Source organism: Puntigrus tetrazona, unplaced genomic scaffold (genome assembly GCF_018831695.1).
Source record: "Puntigrus tetrazona isolate hp1 unplaced genomic scaffold, ASM1883169v1 S000000005, whole genome shotgun sequence".
Taxonomy (NCBI): domain Eukaryota; kingdom Metazoa; phylum Chordata; class Actinopteri; order Cypriniformes; family Cyprinidae; genus Puntigrus; species Puntigrus tetrazona.
In genome coordinates, this window is record NW_025047685.1 from 158,032 (window position 1) to 182,304 (window position 24,273).

A 24,273-nucleotide genomic window follows, 5' to 3' on the forward strand; every position below is an offset into this window, starting at 1 on the left:
TATATATATATATATATATATATATATGTGTGTGTGTGTGTGTGCATGGTAGTTCTGGTTATACGCACCTGTCAGATTTATTTGATCCATGCTCCAAATTCTCTGTAAATGCAAGCACAGGACAAACATGGTGTCAGTAACAAAACAACTCAATGCTGGCAGATGTGAAAAGTCAGAGGAAGACTGTAAGTAAACATTGGGAGGACTTGTTTATGTGTAGATCTGTGCTACTTGTGTGAATGCAGAGATGCTGACTGTAAAGGCTTGTTTCCATTTACTGTGTGAATGGTGGAATCTTCCATATCCAGATGCTTGGCACAATGATAATGTGTTATTTGTTAAATGCACAGGTCAGCAACACACTTAAGGCTAATTACTTAATGATAATCACCGGTTCCTCTACCACACACACACACACACACTCACGCACACAAGGGTGTGTAAAGCACTGACAAATGATACATTTTTGCCCGTATGCACCAGGCACAGTAAAAATCATTCTCAATATTGAACAATAGAAGCGTCCACGCCACAACTAATGAAAAAGGCACAGAGAAACGATATTGTTGGAATAATTTTCAGAATGTTTTTTTCCAGCTGATGAACAAAAGAAACATTGACAACCAATCGGTTTCAACCCTGCTATCACAAGCTGGAGAATTTAAAGCGGCAGACACCCTTGAGCTAATAATAAACAGGCAATATCCTTCACTGCTGTGGATGCAAATATGGTTATCGTTATCATTTTCTTTATCGTTATCGTGCTTGGTGTCAATGGGCATTTTAAATTATATGTGATAATAAAAATCAAATAATTGTTTTTTATGTTGTCACTTTAATAAAACCTAAATGTTAAATGGTACATATCAAATGTTTGCTTTTTTCATTTTGTTGTTTAGTTGATAAATTTAGTAGATACATTCAGTTAAAACCTGTGTCTGCCACAGAATACAAAAGTTAATTCACTTTTAATTTAAAAAAATTATTTAATTTTTTAAAATTCGAATTTATATCTTGCAATTTAAGGTAAAACTTCACTATTTTTTTTTCTTTTTTTCTTTTTAATTTCTCCACTTCTTTTATATTTAGCAATTTCTTTCTTTCTCAGAATTGTGGGTTTACATCAGTACTGGTATATAGCAATTCTTAGTTTGTGTCTTGCAATTTTAAGTCTTTGAATTGTGATTTTATACCTTGCAATCTTTTTTTCCCAACTGTCATTGGGAGAATTTTTATTACAATCCCAAATTCTAAAAATGTATCCCTCCTCAGAATTTATGTTTATGTAATGTTTATTTCTCTTTTAAGCGAGCCTAATTTTGTAAACAAAGGGCTCTGTCTAAACCACAATATATATTTTGTTCAAGAAATTGGCACAATCTATTTCATATTCCTATTAGTGCACCAAAATAACATACTGTAAATTTACACTTTTATTCACTAAATGCACCAATCAAAATTAGAGCACCAGGTCGATGCACCCAAGTGATTTCAGCATCGATAATGAATTATGTTGCTGCTAATCTTGCATTGCAAGTACAAACTTCCCATTATTACAAGCATGTCAATTTTCCTCTTAATGCACACGCATGACCCTGCAATCTTGTGAAATGATTGTAAAGAAACATTTGATATTATGCCATGCTGATTTCTTACTGGACATGACAGTTATGGTTTAACATGTCTTACACTTTCATCAAGGATGACTTTTACAGGCGCTGAATCATTCTCTAAATCCAGATCAGCCTAGCTTTGTTCGGTGAGTTAAACCCATGCCTTTATTCCGGATGTCTCGGTTCTCCCCCCTGAGGCGGCACTTCTCATGCATTCACCTCATCCCATCCCAAACCTTGTGCTCACACACACCCCTTGGATCCGGAACGGACATTGGAGCACTGCCTGAACACCTGCAGGGCCAAACAGCACCTAATCATCCCCAACGGCTCGTCTGAGCCGGTGTTAAACTTGTTTTTCCTTAAAAACCGTTCACATGTGCGCTGAATGGTAACTGGGTGTTGAGGAAAGGCCAGCAGCAGCCATCGCCGCCTGAGGCTGGCGTGAGGCTGATTGGGAAATATCCTGTTGTGCTCAGCGTGTTCAGTAATAGTTTTACGCGGCTGAGAATGAGTGTGTTAGTCAGAATAACAGTGAGCTGCTCCTCTCCGAACTCGCAGATGTGTTTTGGGTTCAATTAACCAAAGCGGAGTGTGTGATTGCGCAACAAGTAGTTCATGTGAATATTCTCCGTCGGGAAATCTCGCCTTAATTCATCCAGTCTGAGTTTGATTTCTCTCAGTATGTTTCCGAATGATCGCATAATGTTCCAGTCACAATATTTAATGTCTTTTATTTTCCTTGATTGTATTTGTGTCAGGATGTATCACTTTCTCTCTATATTTAAAGGATTAGATTTTAGTGGTTGTCTGTTCTCTGTTGTAGATAAGCTTTTTCTTTCAGAGGTCTCAGTGATTTTCTGTTCTCGCTGCGCTTGATACAAACATACAAATCTAGATCTGCTTTTTGTCAAAAGCAGATATTCAGACCTTTGCTGCACATGCCATTAAATGTTGAAATTATTACACAGGTTTTTTTTCCCCCGCAGCCTTCAGCTCTTCCAAGTTTGCTCTTTTCTCAGTCTCGTAACTGTCTGTTGTGTTTTGGACAAGCTCATTTATCAACGGTATAAATATGATGATAAATACAAACAACATAGGCTGCTTAGATACTGCTACTGTCAAAACCTAGATTTGGTTTCCTAAAAATACCAGCTCCTGGACTGAATATGAATTTGATTTGGACAGCATTCAGATTGTCTGATTGAGCAGCTGTTTTTGTCTGACATTATTACCGCAGTGACAGTAGCTCAGTTTACTCTCTTAGCAGTTGTATGGCTGGTTTCTACTGAAAACCACTAGCCTAACAACTAAAGACAACAATATTCTCCTTCACTCTTAAATCATGGCTGGTAATGGTATCTAATCTGCTAAATAACATGAATGTCTTGATGGTCAGGAATAGAAGAAAAGAAAGCGAGGGAGGGCAAGAGGTGAAACCAGCAAAACAGAAACACATGAAATGTGTAAAAAATAAAGACAAAAATAAAGAGAAATGGCCCCAGTTATTGTTCAGAAATATGAAACGCAGTTACTTCAATACATCCCATAAAATGAACATTTGAATTGATTAAAAAGTAGTCCTTTTAATATTTTTGTAGGGCTTAAGGTCAAGCCATGGTGAAACTGCTGTGTTGAGATTTTAATAAGACAAAATTGTTTTTATTATTTTTAAATATGCATATAAATGTAAATGTTTCGTGCCATATATCATGAAATACTGTTACAAAAATTAACTAACAATTAAACTGTATTTATCATAATTCAGTTTCATCCTAAAAATGTATTACAGTTTACGCAATATTATGCATATTATGTAGCACAATTGTTTTTGACATTTAGAATAATTAGCACCAAATCTGCATATTAGAATGATTTCTGAAGGATTGTGTGACACTGAAGACTGGATCTTTAATAGGAAAAAAAGAATAAATTTAAGCTTCCTAAGCTTAAGATGTATATTACAAAAATGATCAAAAACAAACAAAAACTTTGAACCCTATAAAGACATGCTGATGTCTGTCACTCATGTTGATGTGATGTCTCCAGCAGGGCTAAGGGGGCTTGTCTGCATGGTGCATTAAGAGACCCTCTTTTGGGAGCAGACTGTGACTCCGCCCCCCCCCCCAGTGAGACTCTTGTTGAAAACTGGATGCAGACCCACTGCAATTTCCAAATACTGCTGCCTAAAACATCTACAACTCAGATTTTTAAAAACAATGACTGAGCCAAAGAAATTATAAATCCTCTATAAATCAAAACGTGCTAGATGTTACTATTTTTCTGGTGTTTTTTGATCCATTTTTGCAGTGCTCTTTGCTACTGAATAGGTCTGTTTTAAAATGGCTCTGTTTGCTATGAGTTGGTTGACTTGTGTGATACTACATAAAAATGCTTCTGAAGAAGCCTAATGTTTTGAAAATACCCCGATACGCTTACCATCGCCAAAGAAAAGGCAAGACAAAGAACAGAACAGAAAGAAGTGCTAAACATGTCTATATCTGAGAGATGTCAGACCAGCCAACACCTGCAACAGATGTATGGTCTCTGTACACTACATATTACTGCACAAACTGCTTTGAACTACACAAATAATGGCATGTTAATGGATATGACATTGTTAATATATTTGGTCTTGGCAAACTAGATTTGTATTATACATTACAGCTACTATGAACATGTAAGATATGCTGCTCCTGCATGAATAGGCATACATAAATCCCATAGCAGATCTAGACAGGTGGAGCTGGGGGAGGTGGAGAATTCTATCTATCTATCTATCTATCTATCTATCTATCTATCTATCTATCTATCTATCTATCTATCTATCTATCTATCTATCTATCTATCTATCTATCTATCCATCCATCCATCCATCCATCCATTCTTCCTTCCTTAAATTAAATATCTATATTACAATTTCACAATTAAACTAGCTATTTTCTTACCTAACCCTCGCATAATTTAAACCTATGACTTTCTTTACTCTGAAGAAATCAGATATTTTAAAGAGGGTTTCTATTGTTTTATGCATATAATAAAAGCCAGTTTGGTCCAAAACAACATTGGACTTTTATTAAAATACCTAAAAAATGACTACTTTTGTGTTCCACAGAGGAAAGAAAGTCACAAATGTTTAAAATGACAAGAGGCTAAGTAAATGATGAGATTCTTTGAATTCATTGGTGAATCATTCCTTTAAAGATACTCATCCACACATATAAACACTGGATGATCAAAATTCACTGAGACACGAAACTCAAGCAATGATCTCAAGACCTGCTTGTCCTTTAGGCAGAAATAATACTAGACCTTGCAGCCAACCTATTAAAGGGTAATCAAGCCATTCCTGTACTGTACCGTCAGTACTCAGTAATCACAAGAATTTAGTAAAGATTTCACACTCAGCCTTCTTATTAACTAACACAGAGAGCAAACTGATCTTTCTGTCCCTTAACTGCAAAAGTTTGCGACATTAACCAAACTTTAATTTGAGGGTTGCTAATGACTAGTACAAGTAGAGTATAGTATGAAAACTCAACAGGCAGGGTCGAATGGACACTGGTGGCGTGGACGACTGGGTAAAATATTGCAGACAGGTCTGTTTCCGTGCAAACTCTCAATGAGCAATCACAACTGAGACAGAATGGCATCATTGTTGGCATGTCAGAACAGACTGGGGCTGGAAATATACCTCTATCCGTCCGTTCATTTTTTCTTTTGATCATCCATCTATCAGCTGCGTGAAGAGAAGTGACAAATGGAATCTGGGCAAGATGTCATGACTTTTTGGCTACAGAGCCACGCAGACGAGAATGGAAAAGAAGTCAACGTCAATCTGTGGTGACTGAGCGTGGCGCATACTGCTTTTAAGTCGTCGAGAAACATCCCAGGATGTAGCACAAAGAGAAGTGGTTATAGTTCAATAAAATAACCTGCTCAAATGAGTGAACACCACAAAATAGCAGATGATGAATTGTTACATTTATAACACAACAACCGGAGAAACTGAAGGTTTTCCAAACACACGTCCATAATCTCTGCCTGCTTTTACTGGTTTATAAAATATCAGTCACATCTTTCACAGCTTTTCAAATAAAGGGCAGGAAAATTGGTTCTGCCCAAAGCAGACAGACATCATCAGTTCTTGGTGTCTCATTTTTACTCTGGGCGTCTAAAGTGTGCTTGAGAAAAATGAACGCTGTTCTTTAATAATGTCACTGAAGGCCTGTGAATGATGTTAAAATGAATTTGGCACATGTGTCGTCTCTGCTCTGCCAGCTCTACCCTCACTAGCTGTCCAGGATGGCAGCCTCCTCCTCCTCCTCCCCAGTTCAACATCCTCTCCGTCTCACTGTCTTTCTTTCAAGTGTCTGTCTGTTCTGGTCACTCTTTAGATAAATCCATCTTAAACAGTTTGAATCTGTCTTTTGGTTTGCTTCCATTTTTCAGTCTGTTTCCTGTGATCATTTCTGTTCTGTTTCTCTCTTCAACTTGTCTCTGACGTTCACAGTTTTTTTAAACCTAATGTCATGGTTCTTGTTTTCCCATTGCCTTCCCAGATCATACTTTTGGTTGAGGTTTCATTCACTGTAATGGCCGTCTTTAAACAGCAGCCCTATTACTGACTCCGTTCTTCCATTCTCTCCATTCCTTTCACGTTTATCAGTAATCGCTGCACTATAAATATCCACGATATCCTCTGTTTCTGGGTCAGGGTGGTTGGAAGAGGCATGAGGCCCAACAGAGGAATGAAGAATGATAGTGATTCTTCGCACATGACATTTTCTCGTATTATTTAAAAACTCTCCGTGGTGAAAAACACAACAGTCTGGACACTGTTGGACTTCCTTTCCTCAGCTTTTGAATTGCAGCACATTAATCTGTGAAGGATCAAACTGCGTCGAGGGTGCTGACATGTTCTGGGCTGTGGATTTGACTGGCGAGCTTGAAAGATCAACCGAACAGTGGCAATACTGTAAGGGGGTAAACAGGGTGAGCAAGAGAAAGACATATTTCAGCCTCATGGACACATGGCCGCTCATAAACAGTAAAGCTCAACTTAGTAGAGATTTTATTTCATATTTTTAGGATTTCTGTGGGTCTGCATAGCAGATGACAAACAATGACGGTCCGATCATGGCCAAGATAAAGCAGCTGCCACCAGTGGCACTTACAGCCTCGGCATCTGTGTGTGAAATGTTTGAAATCTTCTCCTCATTTTGTATTTACCAGTCAGAGAAAACACAAATCACCACAACAGACTCTCTATCAGCCAAATAAAAGAACAGTCTGTACAAGAGTCTGGCAAAAATACAAAAGTGGCGCAAATGCCCAAGATGATTTAAATAGGGTGCAGAATAGTAAGATCATCTGCTGTTTTATTGTGTTATGTACCAAACGTTATATTTAATAATATGCTATTTTAGGTCTAAGTAGTGATGGATTATAGCGACGCTGTCAGATTCACATTCACAGTCTTAAACATAACATTGTTTCATGTGTAGCTATTTTAAATGGTTTTATTCATTAAAAGCTTAAAACACTACTCTGATCGTAGACAGTTAGAGCTGCGTTTCATCTTTCATAGGAACATGACAGGTATTTCATGCAGTGTTTATTGTGTAATGTTTTCTTGTGCATTGTTTCACAGCTATTTTTTATTGGATAGTAAATTGATTTCATTATTAGCAGGTGAAATTGTTCACATTGATAATTGATTTATTTTTAGTATTTAGCATAAATGGATGACGCGCTGTGTGCTTTTGAACAGCAATAATTACAGGGTACAAACTTTAAAATAACATGCCACTTTTTTTAACTTCCAACAACTCTTCTTGCTGTAGTTTAGCATAGATCATTGAATCTGCTTAGACCAAAAAATAACAATTACCAAAAAGTTTAACAATTACCAAAGAGTTTACAATTTTTTCCAATTTAAAGCTTGTCTCTTCTGAAGTTACATTGTATACTAAGAATGACAGAAAATGAAAAGTGTTTTTTTTGGGTCGATATAGATAGTAACTATACTCTCATTCTGGCATAATAATTAAGGAAATTTGCTATGCTAAGCTGCAGCTAAAAGTGCTATCGCCAGACTGGCTGAATAGATTGGTAAAAAATGGCAAAACTCATCTGTTTAACTCTAGGGGAGCTAGAAAATCAGCCTATTTTCAAAAATGGTGGAGTGTTAACTGCTAAGAAGATACAATAATCCTGTTATCATTCTCCAAACCTTTTTGAATTTCTATTCTGTAGAACATAAAATAAGCATAAAATAAGATAATGAGAAATCTATTACATCATTTTTGACCAATGATGTCAATGATAATCAAAACATTAATATATTAAAAAGTTGGACTACCACCATTCTTCAATGATCTTCTTTTGTGCTCCACAGAAGAGAAAGTCATACAGTTTTGAAACATCATGAGGGTGAGTGAAGGATGACAGAATTTTGGGGTGAATAAGTTTAACAAAGTTAATTATTGACACTGGTCTGATCATGATGAAGTAAACACTTCTTTTGACATATATTTTACTCAAAGCAATCTAGTTTTGACCATTCAGAAGACTTAGAGGTCATCCGCTGGCTTCCTGTTCTGGACACGGACGAGTGGATCTGCTATTTGCTAATAGCAATGATTCTGATCTCTCAACCTATCGTACCTATAAAAGTCCCACAAACAGACTTCAAACACACTAGCCAGAGGACATAGCACGCCACTGAGGTATTACAAGACAGTATCTCCACTCTGACGCATGTGAGGAAGAGAGACAGGCTCATGCTGAAAGCATTTGCTTAAAGTACTATCAGACGTAGATAAGGCTCCATCTAGAATGCATCACAAACCTTTTTCATCTCCAATAAAATTTAGTTTTGCTTTAGCTTTAGTGTCATTCCAAAATGGAAAAAACGATTAAAAGCATGAAACTTTGGAATCATTGCAAATGATTTTGCAGAATGGAAAAGCTTATTTTGATCTCACGTTACAAGTTTGTATGTTAATTCTGCCCAGAGATGAATACAGAATTGCTTTCGACCGCAACGTGAGGAAAGAAAAAATGATTGAATATAATATAACAGTGTTTGAAAGTGTTTTTTGAGCTAAATAATGATTGCAAACTTGATCCAAAATTGCATAGTTAAATGAATTGCCCCTTCTAAGGTTTGCTCACACTCACATTCTTTCTTTTTTAACATATGGTCTTTGTTTCTCTTATTTCTATTTTCATTTGTTAATCTATTCTTGTGAAACTGACTCTTTTTGTTTTCCCCCTTCCCACAAAACTTTACTTTCCAAGTTAGACAAATATGCACAGGCCCTGCATTACTATTTCTGATGCTCTAATTGTTGGAGTCTTCCAGTTTAAAGCCATTAGGTTCTCCACACTCATCTAATAGCCTCCCATTCATTCACTGTTTCTTTCCTCCTGTCTGCTATCTATTCTCACATGTAAGCAGCCAGAGCAGTGTGTGTCTGTTTACACCTCTCCTCCACACAAGTCACCACAATCCACACACACTCACTTTTCAAGTGTGCCTCGGACTATTTGCAATTCATCACGATATATTGCTCTTGAGCTTCAGAAGAGTTTATACACAGAACTGTGCCGAGACACTAAGAATTCCATTTTTTATAATACGTTTCGAAATGAATCATTTTCAAGTTACAAATGGCTCCAAAAACTAAATTTTAAAAGATGGACAAAAACTTATCTGACAGTGTCTGGATACATAAAGAATGTTGTAATAAAATAAGATATTTACTCATGCTAAGAGCCTAAGAGGATGCTTACTTGCTCTCCAATATCCTACTATAAACCTACTAAGAATAAAGAATTTCTAATAAAAATGCTAATTATAATACTATACAATTTTATCATGATTATTTGTTATGATTATTACACTGTAAAATTAATTTATAAAAGTCATGAAAATACTATTGCAAAGGTATTAAAAGTACAGTCCTTATAATGACTGCAAGCACTTGTCTAGGTTTCTGCATTTGTTCATATCTCTTATTATAACAAGAGGAGTTGCATATTTCCTCATCTGAGTTTTTATGTGGCTTTTATTGTGCATCATTCACTATATTAACTCTCTTTCACCATACTTCAGCTTTCATTCTCCAATTTCCAGCTCATCTCTCATCTCCCCTTTCTTCCTTTCTTACTCCCTTCCTTCATCTCTCTTTTCTCCACCTTTCACTTCTCTCAACATTCTCCTCTCTCCCTTTGATGATGGATGATTAGACCCCATCCTGACAACTTTAACCTAGAGTCTGAAGTAAATCTTGGCCTCAGCCTCCTCTTTCTTTAGTCGTTTTGTGAGGGATGGAGCGGGAGACTGGAGAAAACTTCTCTAAGAGAAGGACATCTTGGTGTTTCTGTGAGTGCGTATGGGTAGTTGGCATGAAAGACTAAACTGCATTATTTTTATTCTATTTTATTTTACATTTTATAAATTAATTTGCATTTCGACCAGTGGTTTTAATGTTGATCAGAAAAGGTCCTGGGTCTCATCTACACATATTCGCAGTTGCGTATCTGTGAGAACATTTACTTCATTCTGACTAAAAATAAATTAATAAGTTACAAAAGCTGTAACATTTGTTCTTTTTTAAAGGTGCATATTCCAACAGCTTTTGAATTTTTTTTTTCTGAGTGTGTATTAAAACAACATAAAACCTAATGATGAAGCTTAATATTACAGTTTTGAAAATCAAAATGAAAGTGAGATGTTTTCATAAGTGTTTTCTGCCATTTGAGGAGTGCATAGCAGAGCTGGATCAGTCATTGTCCTGCTGCTCTGTGGTCAGTGAGCAGTCAGCTCCCGTAAATCAGGCAGTTCAGCATGTACTCTTTAAATGCCATATCCTTGCCAGGCTGTTTCTCTAAATTACACATCCCTCCCCCTGCACTGTATGTCACAGTCAAACAGCGCTAAAATATGTTAGCCAAAGCCTGTCATGCTTTGTGAGAAAGAGAGACTTTTAAGCTTTCTAATGGCATCAGACTCTCAATGTTGTTATGTACTGTATGTGGTTGGATGTGTAGTACAACTGTGCAAAAACAGCAAAGTGTGCTGTGTGTTTCCAGCTGTACACACAGAGAGCTGTCAATCATATGATGAACAGCAGGCCCTGCACATTAATAATGCCTGAATTTACGTGCTCCCTCTCTGTTGCATGTTTAGGCTTGGATGAATTGCCCACCTGCCTCTGATCGTGGTCAGGTTGGCCTGAAATCTGCTCTAATGTTTCTGAGTTGGAGAGATTGTACTTTTCTTGGACAATGACTTTTAAAGCATTTTCTTTTGGTGGCTTCAGTCCAATGAGTCGGCAGGACTCTTATGAGTGACTGGCACCTGTAAGCCCCGGTGGCCTTGTCAAGCCTCTCTGTTTTCATTTAACATATTTCTGCCTCCTGCCTCTGTTTAATGTCCACTGACCTTGAGAAAAATGTCTTTTCATGTCGTAAAACACAGGTGACATTCTTGGTTCTTTGAAGAAATCCTACAGAGCAGGGCTAACACAATAAAATACTGCAAAACAATTGATTGAAAAAGAAAAACCTTACCCAAAAAAATGTAAATCCACATACATTACTGATTACAAACATAACAATATTTTATATTTCTGGGCAATGAAGAACAATTATTGCCGTTTATATCTTTACTGTCACTTTTACTTTTACTTTATATCTAATACAAATTTTTACTGAACATGTTGAGAGGGTATAAAAGGGCAGCATTACTAAAAACCCTCAAAGTTAGATTTAGATACGTATTACTTTCATCCAATTCATTTCATTTCACTGAAGCATGATATCATAATATATTCAAAAACTCCTCAAATGACACATCTGTTACAATAACTGGATCACACAGAGTCTGTTGAAAACAATATGAGGACAAATAACATAAAATAATAATAATAATAAAAATAAATGGTGCAGCGTCCAATTTATGTCCCATGTGATACACTTTCACTTTCCACCAGCCCCTGATGCAACTTGTGAAAATACATCTAAAGCATTAGACAAAGTTCTGAGAAATATTTTCCTGCACTCTCTCACATTACTGCTAGCTCTCATCCGCTCTGACAGTGCGGCATAGTCATCTATATCATGCAGGACGGCCCCAAAGCTCGTACCATGCATGCAGGGAAAACACTGAGCAAGATTCCTGCCATTAAATAACCCATTAAAGTGCAATTTGACATAAAATCCCTGGCATGTACCCTGGAATTCTCTCACTTCTTGTTTTCAATGAAACTCCCATCAGGGTTCCCGTTGCGTTTTATTTCGTATTTTTCTTACACAATGGCCTCTTTAGTTTTCCATCAGAGGTTTTGCTGGCCTGACGGCTCCTTTGCCACGTCTGATCTGTGAAACGTCAAGTGAGGAGTGATAGAAAGGAAGAGAGAGCTCTTTTAGATCCAATTTGTTCCATTAAGCTACATTTAACCAGTGCATTCTGAGATGCCACTTTGGTTTAAAGATGTCTGAGCTAAAACATTAGCGTCTTGGCTAACACAGTCCAGAGACAGACAGACAGCTGTTTTAAAAAAAAGAAAACATAGACCATAGATCTAAAATTTCAACCTCACGCTGTATTAGTCTGAAACTTGAGGAATATTTGTACGAAAATATTGTGGAATGTAGAAAGAAAGAAAGAAAATGGAAAGAAAAGGAATAGCAGAGGAAAGAGAGAGAGAGTGAAATCAGGAGGAAATGATTGAATGACAAATTCAATATCAATTTAATTCAGAGTTTATTGCTGTGTTTTGTTCTGATTGATCCCTGTGTGTGATCTTCCCATCTGCAAGCTGACAAACAGACACTTCATCTTTAGAATCTTTAGCCAGGAAGTGGTATAAACTGAGAAAGCCGAGAAAAAAACTCTTTAAAAGTATAAAAAATCTGACTAAAACTGAAATAAGAAACAAAACACGCCAAAACTCTTTCCCTCTGTCTGTCTCAGCAGGTGTCCACATAAGCAGCCTTGCGTCACATAGCGCACAGGGAGTTTTAACACTGATCCAGAAAGTAGTTAGCAACAGCTTTTGGGTTTGAATAGAATTCCAGCGTTCTGTTCCTTAGCCCTGAGATAATGCAAACCATGTTTGTCAGTAAGAAATGGCAAAATGAAATGAGAAACAAAGTAAAACAAAGACTGCACGGCGAGATCCCGGAGGCTTGATGTGAAGAACAATATGTAAGCGAAGAAGTGAAGAGCAAACAATGTTATCAGTTATGAATCCTGTCAGGACAAAGACGCAGTGTTCTGACCTGAAGAAACTCTTTCTCAAAGAGAAGAGAGAGCAAACACATGCGCTCGAAGGCCTTCGTCGCAGACACAGTATCTCACATAAATTCCTACGAATGATCAATAGAGGCTGACATGTTTCCAGATGATGATGAACAGAGCTTAAATAATTGCCAGAACTCTCCCGAAACATATTTGTCATTTCGGAATGTCTAAAAGATTTGTGATAACATCACAAACACCTGGAGGACTTAAACAACACATGGGAGCAAACACAGCTGACTGTGAGGACTGCAGACGCTTCCTACCGAGAGACTCCGAACCAACGCTGACCTTAAACAGATGAGTTAGAGAGGCCTAAACTTTGGCAGAGCTTGCCCTTTTCGGGTTAATGAGAAATGCTGGGTTAGGTAAAAGTTCTAGAAAGTGGATAAAGTCATTAGCAAGCAACTGCAATGAAGAAATTGGTAGACAATAGCCAAAAATGATTAATGACTAATTAAGTGGTAGAAATGTAATGTAATTATTATCAATGTTGAAAATAGCTGTGCAGCTTAGCGTTTATTAACACCAATTTTTTTTATAAGAATGTAAATGTCTTCACTGACAATTAATTTAAATGAATTGAATTTCTCCTTGCTGAATATTAATTACTTTCCCAAAAAAACAATTTATTTCAATGTATATTTTGCAAAAACACATTGAATCTCATTTAAAATTGCAATATTGAAAATACATATTAATGCTTGTTTTAAGATTGTCTTAAGAACCTTTAAAAATAGCTTTCTATAGTGACCTACTATAAGGTGAGATGTGGTTATGTTTAAGAAAATTAGTCTTGACAGAGGCTCAGAAAATGACATTCAACACACACACACACACACACTTAGGCTTTTGACATCTTTAACCCTAAAGTTCATATACACTTCCACACTTGCAATAACACGCAAACATCTCTTTCCCTCACAAACTCTCTTTTGATTAAAGACTTCATGTTTCTTAGTAGTGGATGTTGGACATGAACTCAAAACTGTGTTGAGAGAAAAAGTGTAATACTGAAGAAAAAAACAAGAAGATAAGGAGGGAATGAAGATTGAAAAGAAAGAATAATTGTCTGACTGACTAAAGAAGTACTGATAGTTAATGGGCTGAAGACTAAACCAGGATGAACTATGTTTACTGTACAGTATGTTCTGTTTCATTGCAAGTTCAAATCTGAACTTCCATGACCTTAAACGTTTTATCAAAAGTACAAAGCTTAATATAAAAGCGCACATTCTTTAAACTATTGAACTGCAATATTTTTAACTTACTAGTATTTTCATACTATTAAGAACGTATTTCATAATATTTGCAAATGTCAGGTTGAAATGAAATGATTTATCGAACTATGTGTACGTGTAGAATAGAGAAAACGTATGACCCCTCTGTGACTCTCCTTGTTGTAGAACAAGAAGCCAAAATCATACATAGACCAAAACACAGCTGATACTGGGCAGAAGAAACAGCTTCAAGATGCCCTTCTTCTTCACAAAGAACGAAAGAGAGGAAGGAAAGAATGTAAGACTGGCAGCAGCTCACCAGTTCTGTAGATAAAGTTGGCTTCTGCTTCAGAAGAAGACGGTGACAGCAGGTCTTCATCATACTCATTAGAGCTGAAAGAGCCTGAGTGGTTCCTCCTCCGTGCGTCCATTACGCCGTTGGCCACCATTACGTGGCGGAGCGAGTCGTTAAGGTAGCGGTGCAGCAGGCTGCTCTTGTATTTAGGTGGCGACACGTAGTCATCTGACAACGAGGCGTCTGCAGCGGCTCGAAGGCCCGCACCCACACCGCCACCTTCCTTCTTGATGACGCTCTGGTACATTGGCTTGCTGAACTCCCCGACCTGGGCCCGTGCTGCTGGGTCTCCATCTGGATGTGATGCAGGACACATACAAATATGTCAGTACACATTTGAGAAGACATTTGCAAAAGAAAAAGAACCGAACTATAAAAAGTCAATATTTTGATCTCCTGCCCTTTACGCCATCTCAGCAGGGAGCGACACGGTCACATTTTCATTTAATCACCCTTCTCTTCTGCATGACCCCTCCAGCACATTGAAAACTCTTGACTGGATTATGCTTTCTTGAAAACATGGGCCTCCCAACTGCAAGTGAGTGTGTCGGATCAAATTTGGTGCTGAGAGACTGATTGCTGCTACAGATGCTGTAGCCGAAGCAGAGGAGAGCTGAACCTTTCAGCCTAGAATAGCATCATTTGAGAAAGTTTGAAAATAAAACAAATAAAATAAGATAACAATAACTGCTTAATAACTTCTAGAACTTTATTTTGCTGGGTCCAAATTTGCAAGTGTATGTTAACTTTTTGTAAACAGTCTACTCTGAGTTAGTAGACATGTAGTTACAAAGTTAATATATAGTAATATAAAGTGTAGCCTAAATAAATCAGGAGTGACAGTAAAAAAACATGTTAAAAAGATTTCAGTGTTACATGTTGTTATTTTGAACTCTATATTAATCAAAAAATGTTCAAATGTGTCACGGTTTCCAGTAAATCAGCATATTTGAATGATTTGTTAAGAATCATATGACACTGAAGACTGGAATAATGGCTACTGAGAATTTGCCATCTTTGGAATAAATGACATTTTAGAACAGATTAAAACAGAAAATTATAATTACATTTTTTTCCCCAACAATTTTCCAAATCTTACTGACCAAAGTTTTGAATGGTGATAAACAGGAAACAAAAAATAGTTTTATTAAGACCAATGAATTGCTTTGACTATGTAGATTTATCTACTCTCACACAGTAGCAGCTTTGTTCTAGTGTTAATGCAACAACTGCATGATGTTTATTAATCATGGTACAGAGTTGTCTGCTATTTTTGCCAAAATACTGAAAACCGCAAGGACAAGTCAAGAGATAAATAACTGCAAGTGATAAATCTCTGATTTCATTCTGCTTTTTGCTAACAAAACCAATAAAAGTATTAACTTTCTCATCAACAAGGGAAAAAAAAACTCTTTGGACATTCCAATGTCATATCTCAGCCTTGAAGAGAATGTGCTCAGTTCATCTTTCCGTTCCGTTGATCATTCGGTAAAAAACACCCAATCATTCATCTCTTACTATTTGCTCAGCCACCTGTAGTCCCATCAGTGATTCATTAAAGAACATAAATAAGAGACACTGACATGTTTTATTACTAGACGATTTGTGAGACTTTGTTTGTTCGTTCTTGAAAGAAAACTATCAGGGGCATCACTATTGACTGTAATAGAACAGAATGGATTTTCCAAAATGTATCTAGCTTGCTTTTTCTATTCTGTCTGTTTTCTTTTTATTAAAAAAACTTGCTGTGTGTACTATGTTAAGCTTAAGTTAAGACTTGTTATAGAACTTTGTTGATTGTGATTGCTTCCTTTGTTCACTTTGGATAAAAGCATTAAAAATGAAAAATGTCTTCAATGCACATTTTGCCTTACCACATGTATGTCTTTAATCAAATCTATATAATAACTGACTTTAACTTCAGCAATTTCATTTATAAGGTGTGTGGATTACTTTCCTTACTCATTTAAGAAGGCCAAATTTCTCACTTCACATCCTAAAAGTCAACATTTTTTTAAAGATTGTTTTAGTGTGCCCGTATTGTATACTACCTTGACAACCATTCCATAATGTATGAAACAAAAGTAAACACACCGGAGTTCACACAAACGCAATATTTCCTAGGATACGGGGTTAGGATTGTGTGAGTGAATGCCTCCTAAGTGAGCTAGGATTTCACTGCAAGGCTCTATCTTGACTCAAATGTGTGAAGAGTGTGTCTGAAGCTCAGATCTTCTGTAGCACATAATTACTGAGCTCAGACACAGGAACGACAGACCTGATGAAACGTCTGTGCAACAAAGCCTTCCCTCTAAACAACTAGACATTTCATATGCATAGTAAACAACTTGTATGATGTTACATGATGATCACTGCTTACAATTTTAGGGTGTATCTTACAGAAAACTGGTCAAAGAGTCAACCCCAACATCAGAAGATAAAAAAAGATTAACTGTCATTTAATTGTTGATTTTATAGATTATTAATGCATTATTTATTCAACTCTGAGAGTATAATCTATGTAGGGAAAGACATGTTCTCCTCTATAAAATTTTCTATACGTTTTTTTTATAGATTTTTGAAAACAACCTTTCATGCAGTGTGTGACACAGCTTTAGATAAATGAAAGCATCCTGCAAAGTTTTAAATCTGAAAGTGCTCCTTGTATAAAGTTATTGTCTCTCAAAAGAAAGAGTTGACTGAGTTGAATCATTAAAACGAGTCCCAAACCTTTCATGTTGATGTCAACATGAAACATTAGCATATTGCCCGCTCACTCGTTAAACTTTTTGAATTGGTCTGAATGAAAATGCAAATTCATTTGTTGCCACTAGGTGCAGCTTTAGGAGCTTTAAAACGGTAACGCTGTACACAAAGCAGCCCTGCGCTCACAAACGCTGTTTTATCAGGAGTTACAGACGCCAATTAGCGTCACGCAAAGAGGGGGTTTGAAAAAATTAATCATCGTTGAGCAAATACTGTAAAAATAAATGCATATTTTAAGACCTTGCATGCAGGTCAGCCTCCCAAAACCAAAAATTTTAATCTTTCATAACACTTTAAAGAAAGAAGGTTTAGCGCATTAAAACTTTTAACAATATACCAACATAACTAGTTATCAACACACTTTCATAAGTTTTGACACAATAATTTTTCGTTTTAAGTTCCGTACAAATTCTATGACGAGTTTAGTTTAGATCATGAGGGAATTTGAGGTCAAAGGTTAAGCTAGGCTGCTGACACAGTTTCTGTGCCATTTTTAAGTGTAAGAAAAAAAGGAAGTTATTTGTAGAATGAGACAGATGTGAGAGGCACAGACTGGGCATTCCTCTTCTAACCACAGCGTGTGTGTCCTCATCCAAGACATCTAATCAAGGCACCAAATACAGAGTGTGTGTTTGGAGGTCACTGTTAAGCACAGGGAGATGATAAGTGTTCTGACTGAATGTCTCATTGTGCACGAATGCTTATGTTGAGCCATGCGGCCAACAAACATGCAGTCTGTCAGACAGCCAATAACATCCGTGTAGTTGTAACGCCTTAGCGTGTGAATTTGAGCGTGAAAGAGAGAAGGAAAAGTGAAGACTTCAGATAGTTAGTTAGGATGTTTTTGTGTTTGTGCATGTAAGCGCAAGATTGTGTGCGAGTGTTTGTGGTTGAGTCCTGACGCCCCGTTGTGGTGTGTTAATCACAGTGTGCAGGACTGTCTGTAAGCCTACGCGTCTGTCCGGTTAACTTAAACACAGAGGAGGATGCACACACGAGCGCTGCTGCTCGACATCCCCCGACCCTGATTTATGGCTCGGCTGCTATACGATGCTATAAAAATGTTTGGAGTGTTGCACTGACTGCGTTGTAATAAAACATCCGTGTTTAATCGTCCTGTCTGGTCTTCTTTAGCTACATGCTGAATGCAACCCCAAACTGTTTTTTTATAGATACCGCAACACTTCATACCACACAAATTTAACACCAGAATAGGTGAATTTGTTTGCGCTTGTTTGTTTTAAAGAGCAGTTTTACATGCAGTGTGTGTATGTACTCAAGCAGGGATAAACAGTGTTTATTGAAGTATCTGTGCATGTACATGTCTGACGTCGTATGCACCTTCTTAAAGGGATAGCTCATAGTCTATTCACAATCACTTCTCTAGAATGAAAACTATTTGGGATATTGATCATTAATCACAAATAAATAACAGAATAAAATATATCATTACTGTAAATCGTCTCTTGACTTGTCCTTGTTGTTTTCAGCACACCTTTTGTTGTGAAAACCTATATAATAATTTATAAAAACCTATAAACTTACTTGAGAAAGGACAGTGGGACGGATGAAGGCCATTTTAAATTTCTTTGTGTTTGACAGAAGAAATAAAGTCATACAAGTGATACAAGTCCATTTAATCCTGGACCATAACAACCAAAATTATGAGTGGTTATTATATTGTTAAACCTCATATTGGTAAAACAGTTCATCCAGAATTTACAATTATGCAATCATTTAATCAACCTCGATGACCCTTTCTTCTGTAGAACACAAAAGAAGATGTTTTGAAGAATGTACCATGGCCAGTTTATTATACGGACAAAAAACACATACATATTTTAAAAGATGATCGATAGAAGAAAGAAAATCATAATGGGCTGGAATAACATGAATCATGACAGGAGTTTTGAGTTATCCCTAGAAGTGTATTTCTTCACCACAAACATTGCAACCAATTTCTTAATCAGGGGTTAATCATTTTTTTCTGTGACAGATTGTTAAACCCTGTCTGTGTGTGTGTGTGTGTGTTTTTTATTGTGTGCAAGCATGAGCGAGTGTCGTACCGTCAGAGCAGGAGTCATCGCTGCTGACGCTCAGTCTTTCCGCGTTGCCCTGGACATATTTGTTGTAGAGTTTGATCCTAAGAGCCCAACTCAAATCAGGCTGCCTTACTGTATTCTTCAGCCGCCGTCGAGCATTGGCAAACCAGTTAGACACCTGAGAAAAGAGGAAGAATACAGAGGAAAGATGGACCAATTAATAAAAGGAATTATGAACGGTCAGAAAAGACACAAAAAAAATCTGTTTACTATTGATTCGGTTTTACTCTTCCACTGTCTTTCATACATAGACGTATGTGTTTGGACTAAAAGCTCCATGTACTTCTTTATTTATTGGGAAACTATAAAAACGACTAAAAATAGCCGGCTGATGCCACACGCAGATATCCCAGCAACACTGTGAATGTAACATCACATTAAGTCTTCTTCAACTGAGACGATGACGACCTGGGTGCTTATTCTGGCCTCTGCCACTCTCACCTAATAATATTCCTTTTCCTCTGCCCGACGTCTGTCTTTTTGCAATAAAAACAATATTTAACCCAGCCTTCTCTATTTCACAGAGACCAGAGACCATTAGATGTTATATACTAGGAAAACTTTTCATGCCCGATACACTTCAAGCCACTTATGACAGGCATTGTGCTTCAAAAATGTTATTCAAGCTCCGAGTTTCCTGACCTCTGCTTTATATAAAGTTCTCAAAGAGCAAAAGCCATATTTTTCACTTTAAGCTAGGTCAACGGAGGCCAGTTTTTGAAGGAAGCGTTGAGTATCATAGGATGCGGTGGCAAAGTACTCTAGAAAAAAAACTGAATTTTCTCATTGCTAAAGTCCAGAGATGTTCAAGATTTGTTCAATAACGTAAGATTATTTATTCACTGAAAGTGAGCATAAGTTTTGGGTTTGTAAGTCTTTTTTCCCCATATTGCAGTGCTGTCTGCTCACATTTTTTAACAAATGGGTCCTTTTCATGAATATTAGAACCAGATTAAATTTGTAGGGTCATCCAGAATAGCATCTTCTGGCCGGGCCAATTCTTAACAAATTTAGAGAACATGTTTATGTCTTCACGTATATACAGAGACACAGACTGAGACAGATATATACACACAAACTGACACTCAGCACGGACTGGAAAACACATATGTGAAGAGTTAAACACGGGCCAGAACGTCTCTGATTTTTAATATATAGATATCGGTTAAACAATAAAAAAGAAAACCTTCACTACATTAAACCTGAGTTGGTTGCAACTCGTGTTTGGAATGAACACCTGCATTTTCATCTCAATGTAAAAGAAAACTGTCATTTTAATAATCCTTCTGTCAAGAACTTGCTCTTGGTAGCACGTGCATGGAAAAGTTGTGGAAAATGAACTTACTCACCTGCACAAGTGTCATTTGCGAGCCAAGCGCAAGAAGGATTTTCTCTGTTTTAGTGGGGTACGGATTGTCCCGGTGTTTGTAGAGCCACTGTTTCAACGGCCTGGCCATGTCTTGCAGAGCTTGCCGTTTGTGCCGTACCTTTCCTGGGTTCTGACGAGACCTGCGGAGAAAAACAAGCCGACACAAGCCACGTAAATCTCACGACAATTACAGAAAGGGCACTCATGAGGAGAAATTCCGTAGGATTGATTTATTACATATTTTCCACAGTGAGAAAAAAGCATTTTCAATTCTTTGGGGACGTTCTTGCTGACTTGATTTATTATTAACAAATGTCAGGAAAATAATCAGCAAGAATTAAATTAATATATTGAATTTTTTATTAAATAAATGTTTGTTATTATTTTGATTATCCATATGATATAACAACCACCTTTATCTAAAAGTGAGATTCAACGAGCAGACCAGTGACCTCAAGGCAAACGTTTTATGGAAAATGGAAATAAAAAATACAAGCACGGTTAAAAGATAGAAGCATGGTCAAAACGCATAAAAAAGTTATGTTCAATTTTAAGAGATTCTGTAAGAGTTAAATATCTTACACGAGAGTCTAATTAACACTCATGCTCTGTGAAAACAGCATCATGCTATAATTAACTCTCCCAGTGAGGCTTTTTCATTCAAAATCAGTTCACAGTCTGGTGGCAAAAAACAATAACGGTGCACTGAAATAGATGCATGTAATCCAGCATCTGCATAATGACACATGGGCTATATTCCTTTAGGGGCTGGAATCGTTTGACAAGAAAATAAATAAATACAAATCTGCAGATTTGCACTAAATGAGTGCAAATTCTGACAGTCACGTTTATTCTCAAGTTATGACAAGCATTCATTTCTCTCTTTTTAAATAAAGGTCCTTTAATGGTTCCTCTTTAATCAGGGACCCTGTACACCTCCTTCAGATCAACCCGCTGGTTTCAGCAGGCGATTCTAAGAGAGAGAGAGAGAGAGAGAGAGAGAGAGAGAGAGAGAGAGAGAGAGAGAGAGAGAGAGAAAAGTTCTTTGCAAAGCCATAAAACGCTCCCCTGTAGCATCGGCCCCTAACTCAGTTTTCTCCTAATTGGAACCTTTATTTTCGAGAGAACAGAAGCTGGTTATTTAAACCTGTAGATGTCAGTATGGCGCTGTTATATCACCTTGTTATCTTCCAAAAAACTTGACTGCACATTTAACATATTTTCCCCAACGCTCCGAGGTTCATGTTCAGCAAATATTTTCCTTGTAACCCAGAGCTGTATTAACAACCTAAAGAAGTTTTTTTTTTCTCGCTGCCTGTTCTCGATATCGGCGACACGCACACCTCCGTATTTATATTAATAATTTTCATTAGCAGCGATATTCCCCTCGAGGCGAGCAGCGCGGCTATAGTGTTATCCTATTGGCTCCGCTTACACGCGCAAACGGGCCTTCGGTGAGCGCGAGCCAGACGCACCCGCAGCGGAGGATGTTTGCACAGCTTTTTCACAAGACATCACTTTTAGGCTCGGCGTTGCTGTGTATCGCAGTCGTATAATGAAGCACTGTGTTGTCCGCAAATAGAAAACAGGTTGGGGTAAACAGCTTGAGGCGGAGGGCGAATAAGGGATGACACGGTTTCTTCTCGCGCCCTCGCTACAAAAATATTCGTGATTGACCGGACCACACATACAGTTGAAGGAAATGTTTATTTATTAGAAACGGGCCTGGACGTGTTTTAAATTCGCTACCGAACACGAATGACCTCACGTACCCCGACGACAAGCCCCCGCTAATTCAGCACCATCGACAGCGACTTAATTGAATTGTGAATATTAATTTCCTGCGATTCTCCTTTTCGAAACCTCAACGTATCCTAGATAAGAAGGCGGCGAACAGGCTGTAAATTCAAACCACATGCTCTCCGCAACCACAACTGAGCGCAAATCTATGGAAAGAAAACACAAAGACTATGAAAAGTCAAACAGTTGGACGTGCCGCTGCTTTTCACCGCTGGCTCTAAAACCGAACAACTTGATGTTTATCTTTAATAAGGTCCTCCGCGCTGTCACGCGGTTAAAAGCATTAACGGCGTTAAAATGACCGCAGATGACTTAAACAGGCTATCGTTATATTCGAGGGTTTTTTTTTCTCCCCCCGCTAAGCGTCTTGCCAGAATAATTAGGCTGATTATTCCGTCCTGAAAAATAAATGATGTGCAAAGCAGTTATCATCCACGACCCAACCTTTAAAACACGCGGCGCTAACGTGACGACGTGCAGCCACAAATAGCCTGCGATACATTTTAAGATCCGATTAAGAAAAATGACGGAAATAAACGTTTCGCTTAATGAAACGCGATTGCTGTATTTTACTTCGTTTTTGGAGCATTATTAAAGTAGGATACGAGTCCTCGAACCCGCAGTGCATTTGATAAAGTTGGTGACCTACCCGGATCTCCTGTGCCGGATAGCTGAGCTGTCTTTGATGACTGGGCTGCTGGCGAGCAGGTCCGGATGCTGTCCGTCTATCACCTCTAAATAATTTCGACTGCTCCTCTCCACCTCATTCGCCTTCTCTTCGAATAAAACCTGGCTGCTTAACTTATTAAACACAATTGTGTTCATCTTTGGTATATTAGTCCTTCTTTCCCCCCTGTGTCCGCTGAAAGCGCCCTGCCCGCCGCGGGGATGTCCTACTCAACGGAGCCGCTGCGCCTTGTCAAAATCCTGCGAAACAGAAATAGATGACATTTCTGTCCGTTATCACAGGTGAGGTCCCCCCAGACATTCAGCACAGACGAACTTCGTTTTCTGTAGGCTGTAGGGTAAAAACTGTTTTAATTATAGGCCGCCTAAAGAAGATCAGCTCGAAACAAAACACTCCGAACTAATTAAGCGCGAGTCTGAGACAGGAATATTAGACCGGACCGATGACTCCGATCTGTTTGAAACTTCAGGAGAGTTTATTTATGCAAACTTGCATAGCACCCGGAATGAATGATGCCTGTTTGACACAAGGAGGACTATAATCCCGCGTTGATCAGTCAGTTGCATACAAATAACCCATTTCATACGACTAGAACAGAACGTGTGTCATTTTACATGTAGACATATTTGTTTATCTAGCTTATCATTCGATGCTATTAAATGTATTTATTTAGGCTGTTTAGTTATTTTTTACCGTATAGCGACTTTTTTTAGTCTTTGTTTACATCTCAGTGGAGAGGGAACAAAAGTTTGGGGACCTTTTATACAATCCTTAGCGCGCATGGAAATTAACCAAAAGCTGCATGACATCCCTGTCATAGTTCAATGTATGGGACGCAACTCGCAAAGCGAAAATATTTAGAAGTCATAACTGAAAACACTTGTGAAATACAGACCAAATGAACGTACCTGGACGTAACTCCCTCTGCGTCTTTCTGTAAAGTGTAATCCAGTTTCCAGTTTCCCATTCCCCTCTCACATGTTCTCCGCTCTAAGATCCTGTGCGCAAACCACACGAACCGCTTTCGCCTCTGCGCTTTATTCAAG

The 24,273-nt window shown here is 37.7% G+C and overlaps 1 protein-coding gene across 1 annotated transcript in view; it reads right to left on the minus strand.

The window, feature by feature from the left end:
• mkxa (mohawk homeobox a) overlaps positions 1 to 24,273 on the minus strand; it is a 39,691-nt gene extending 15,418 nt beyond the window's left edge. The window contains exons 1-6 of the mRNA XM_043229442.1: positions 24,136 to 24,273; positions 23,189 to 23,466; positions 20,720 to 20,879; positions 19,335 to 19,488; positions 14,467 to 14,796; positions 69 to 102 (exon numbers count right to left, since the gene is read on the minus strand). Coding sequence (XP_043085377.1) covers positions 69 to 102; positions 14,467 to 14,796; positions 19,335 to 19,488; positions 20,720 to 20,879; positions 23,189 to 23,364 — 854 coding nt within the window. The 5' untranslated portion in view covers positions 23,365 to 23,466; positions 24,136 to 24,273. The remainder of the gene's footprint in view (positions 1 to 68; positions 103 to 14,466; positions 14,797 to 19,334; positions 19,489 to 20,719; positions 20,880 to 23,188; positions 23,467 to 24,135) is intronic.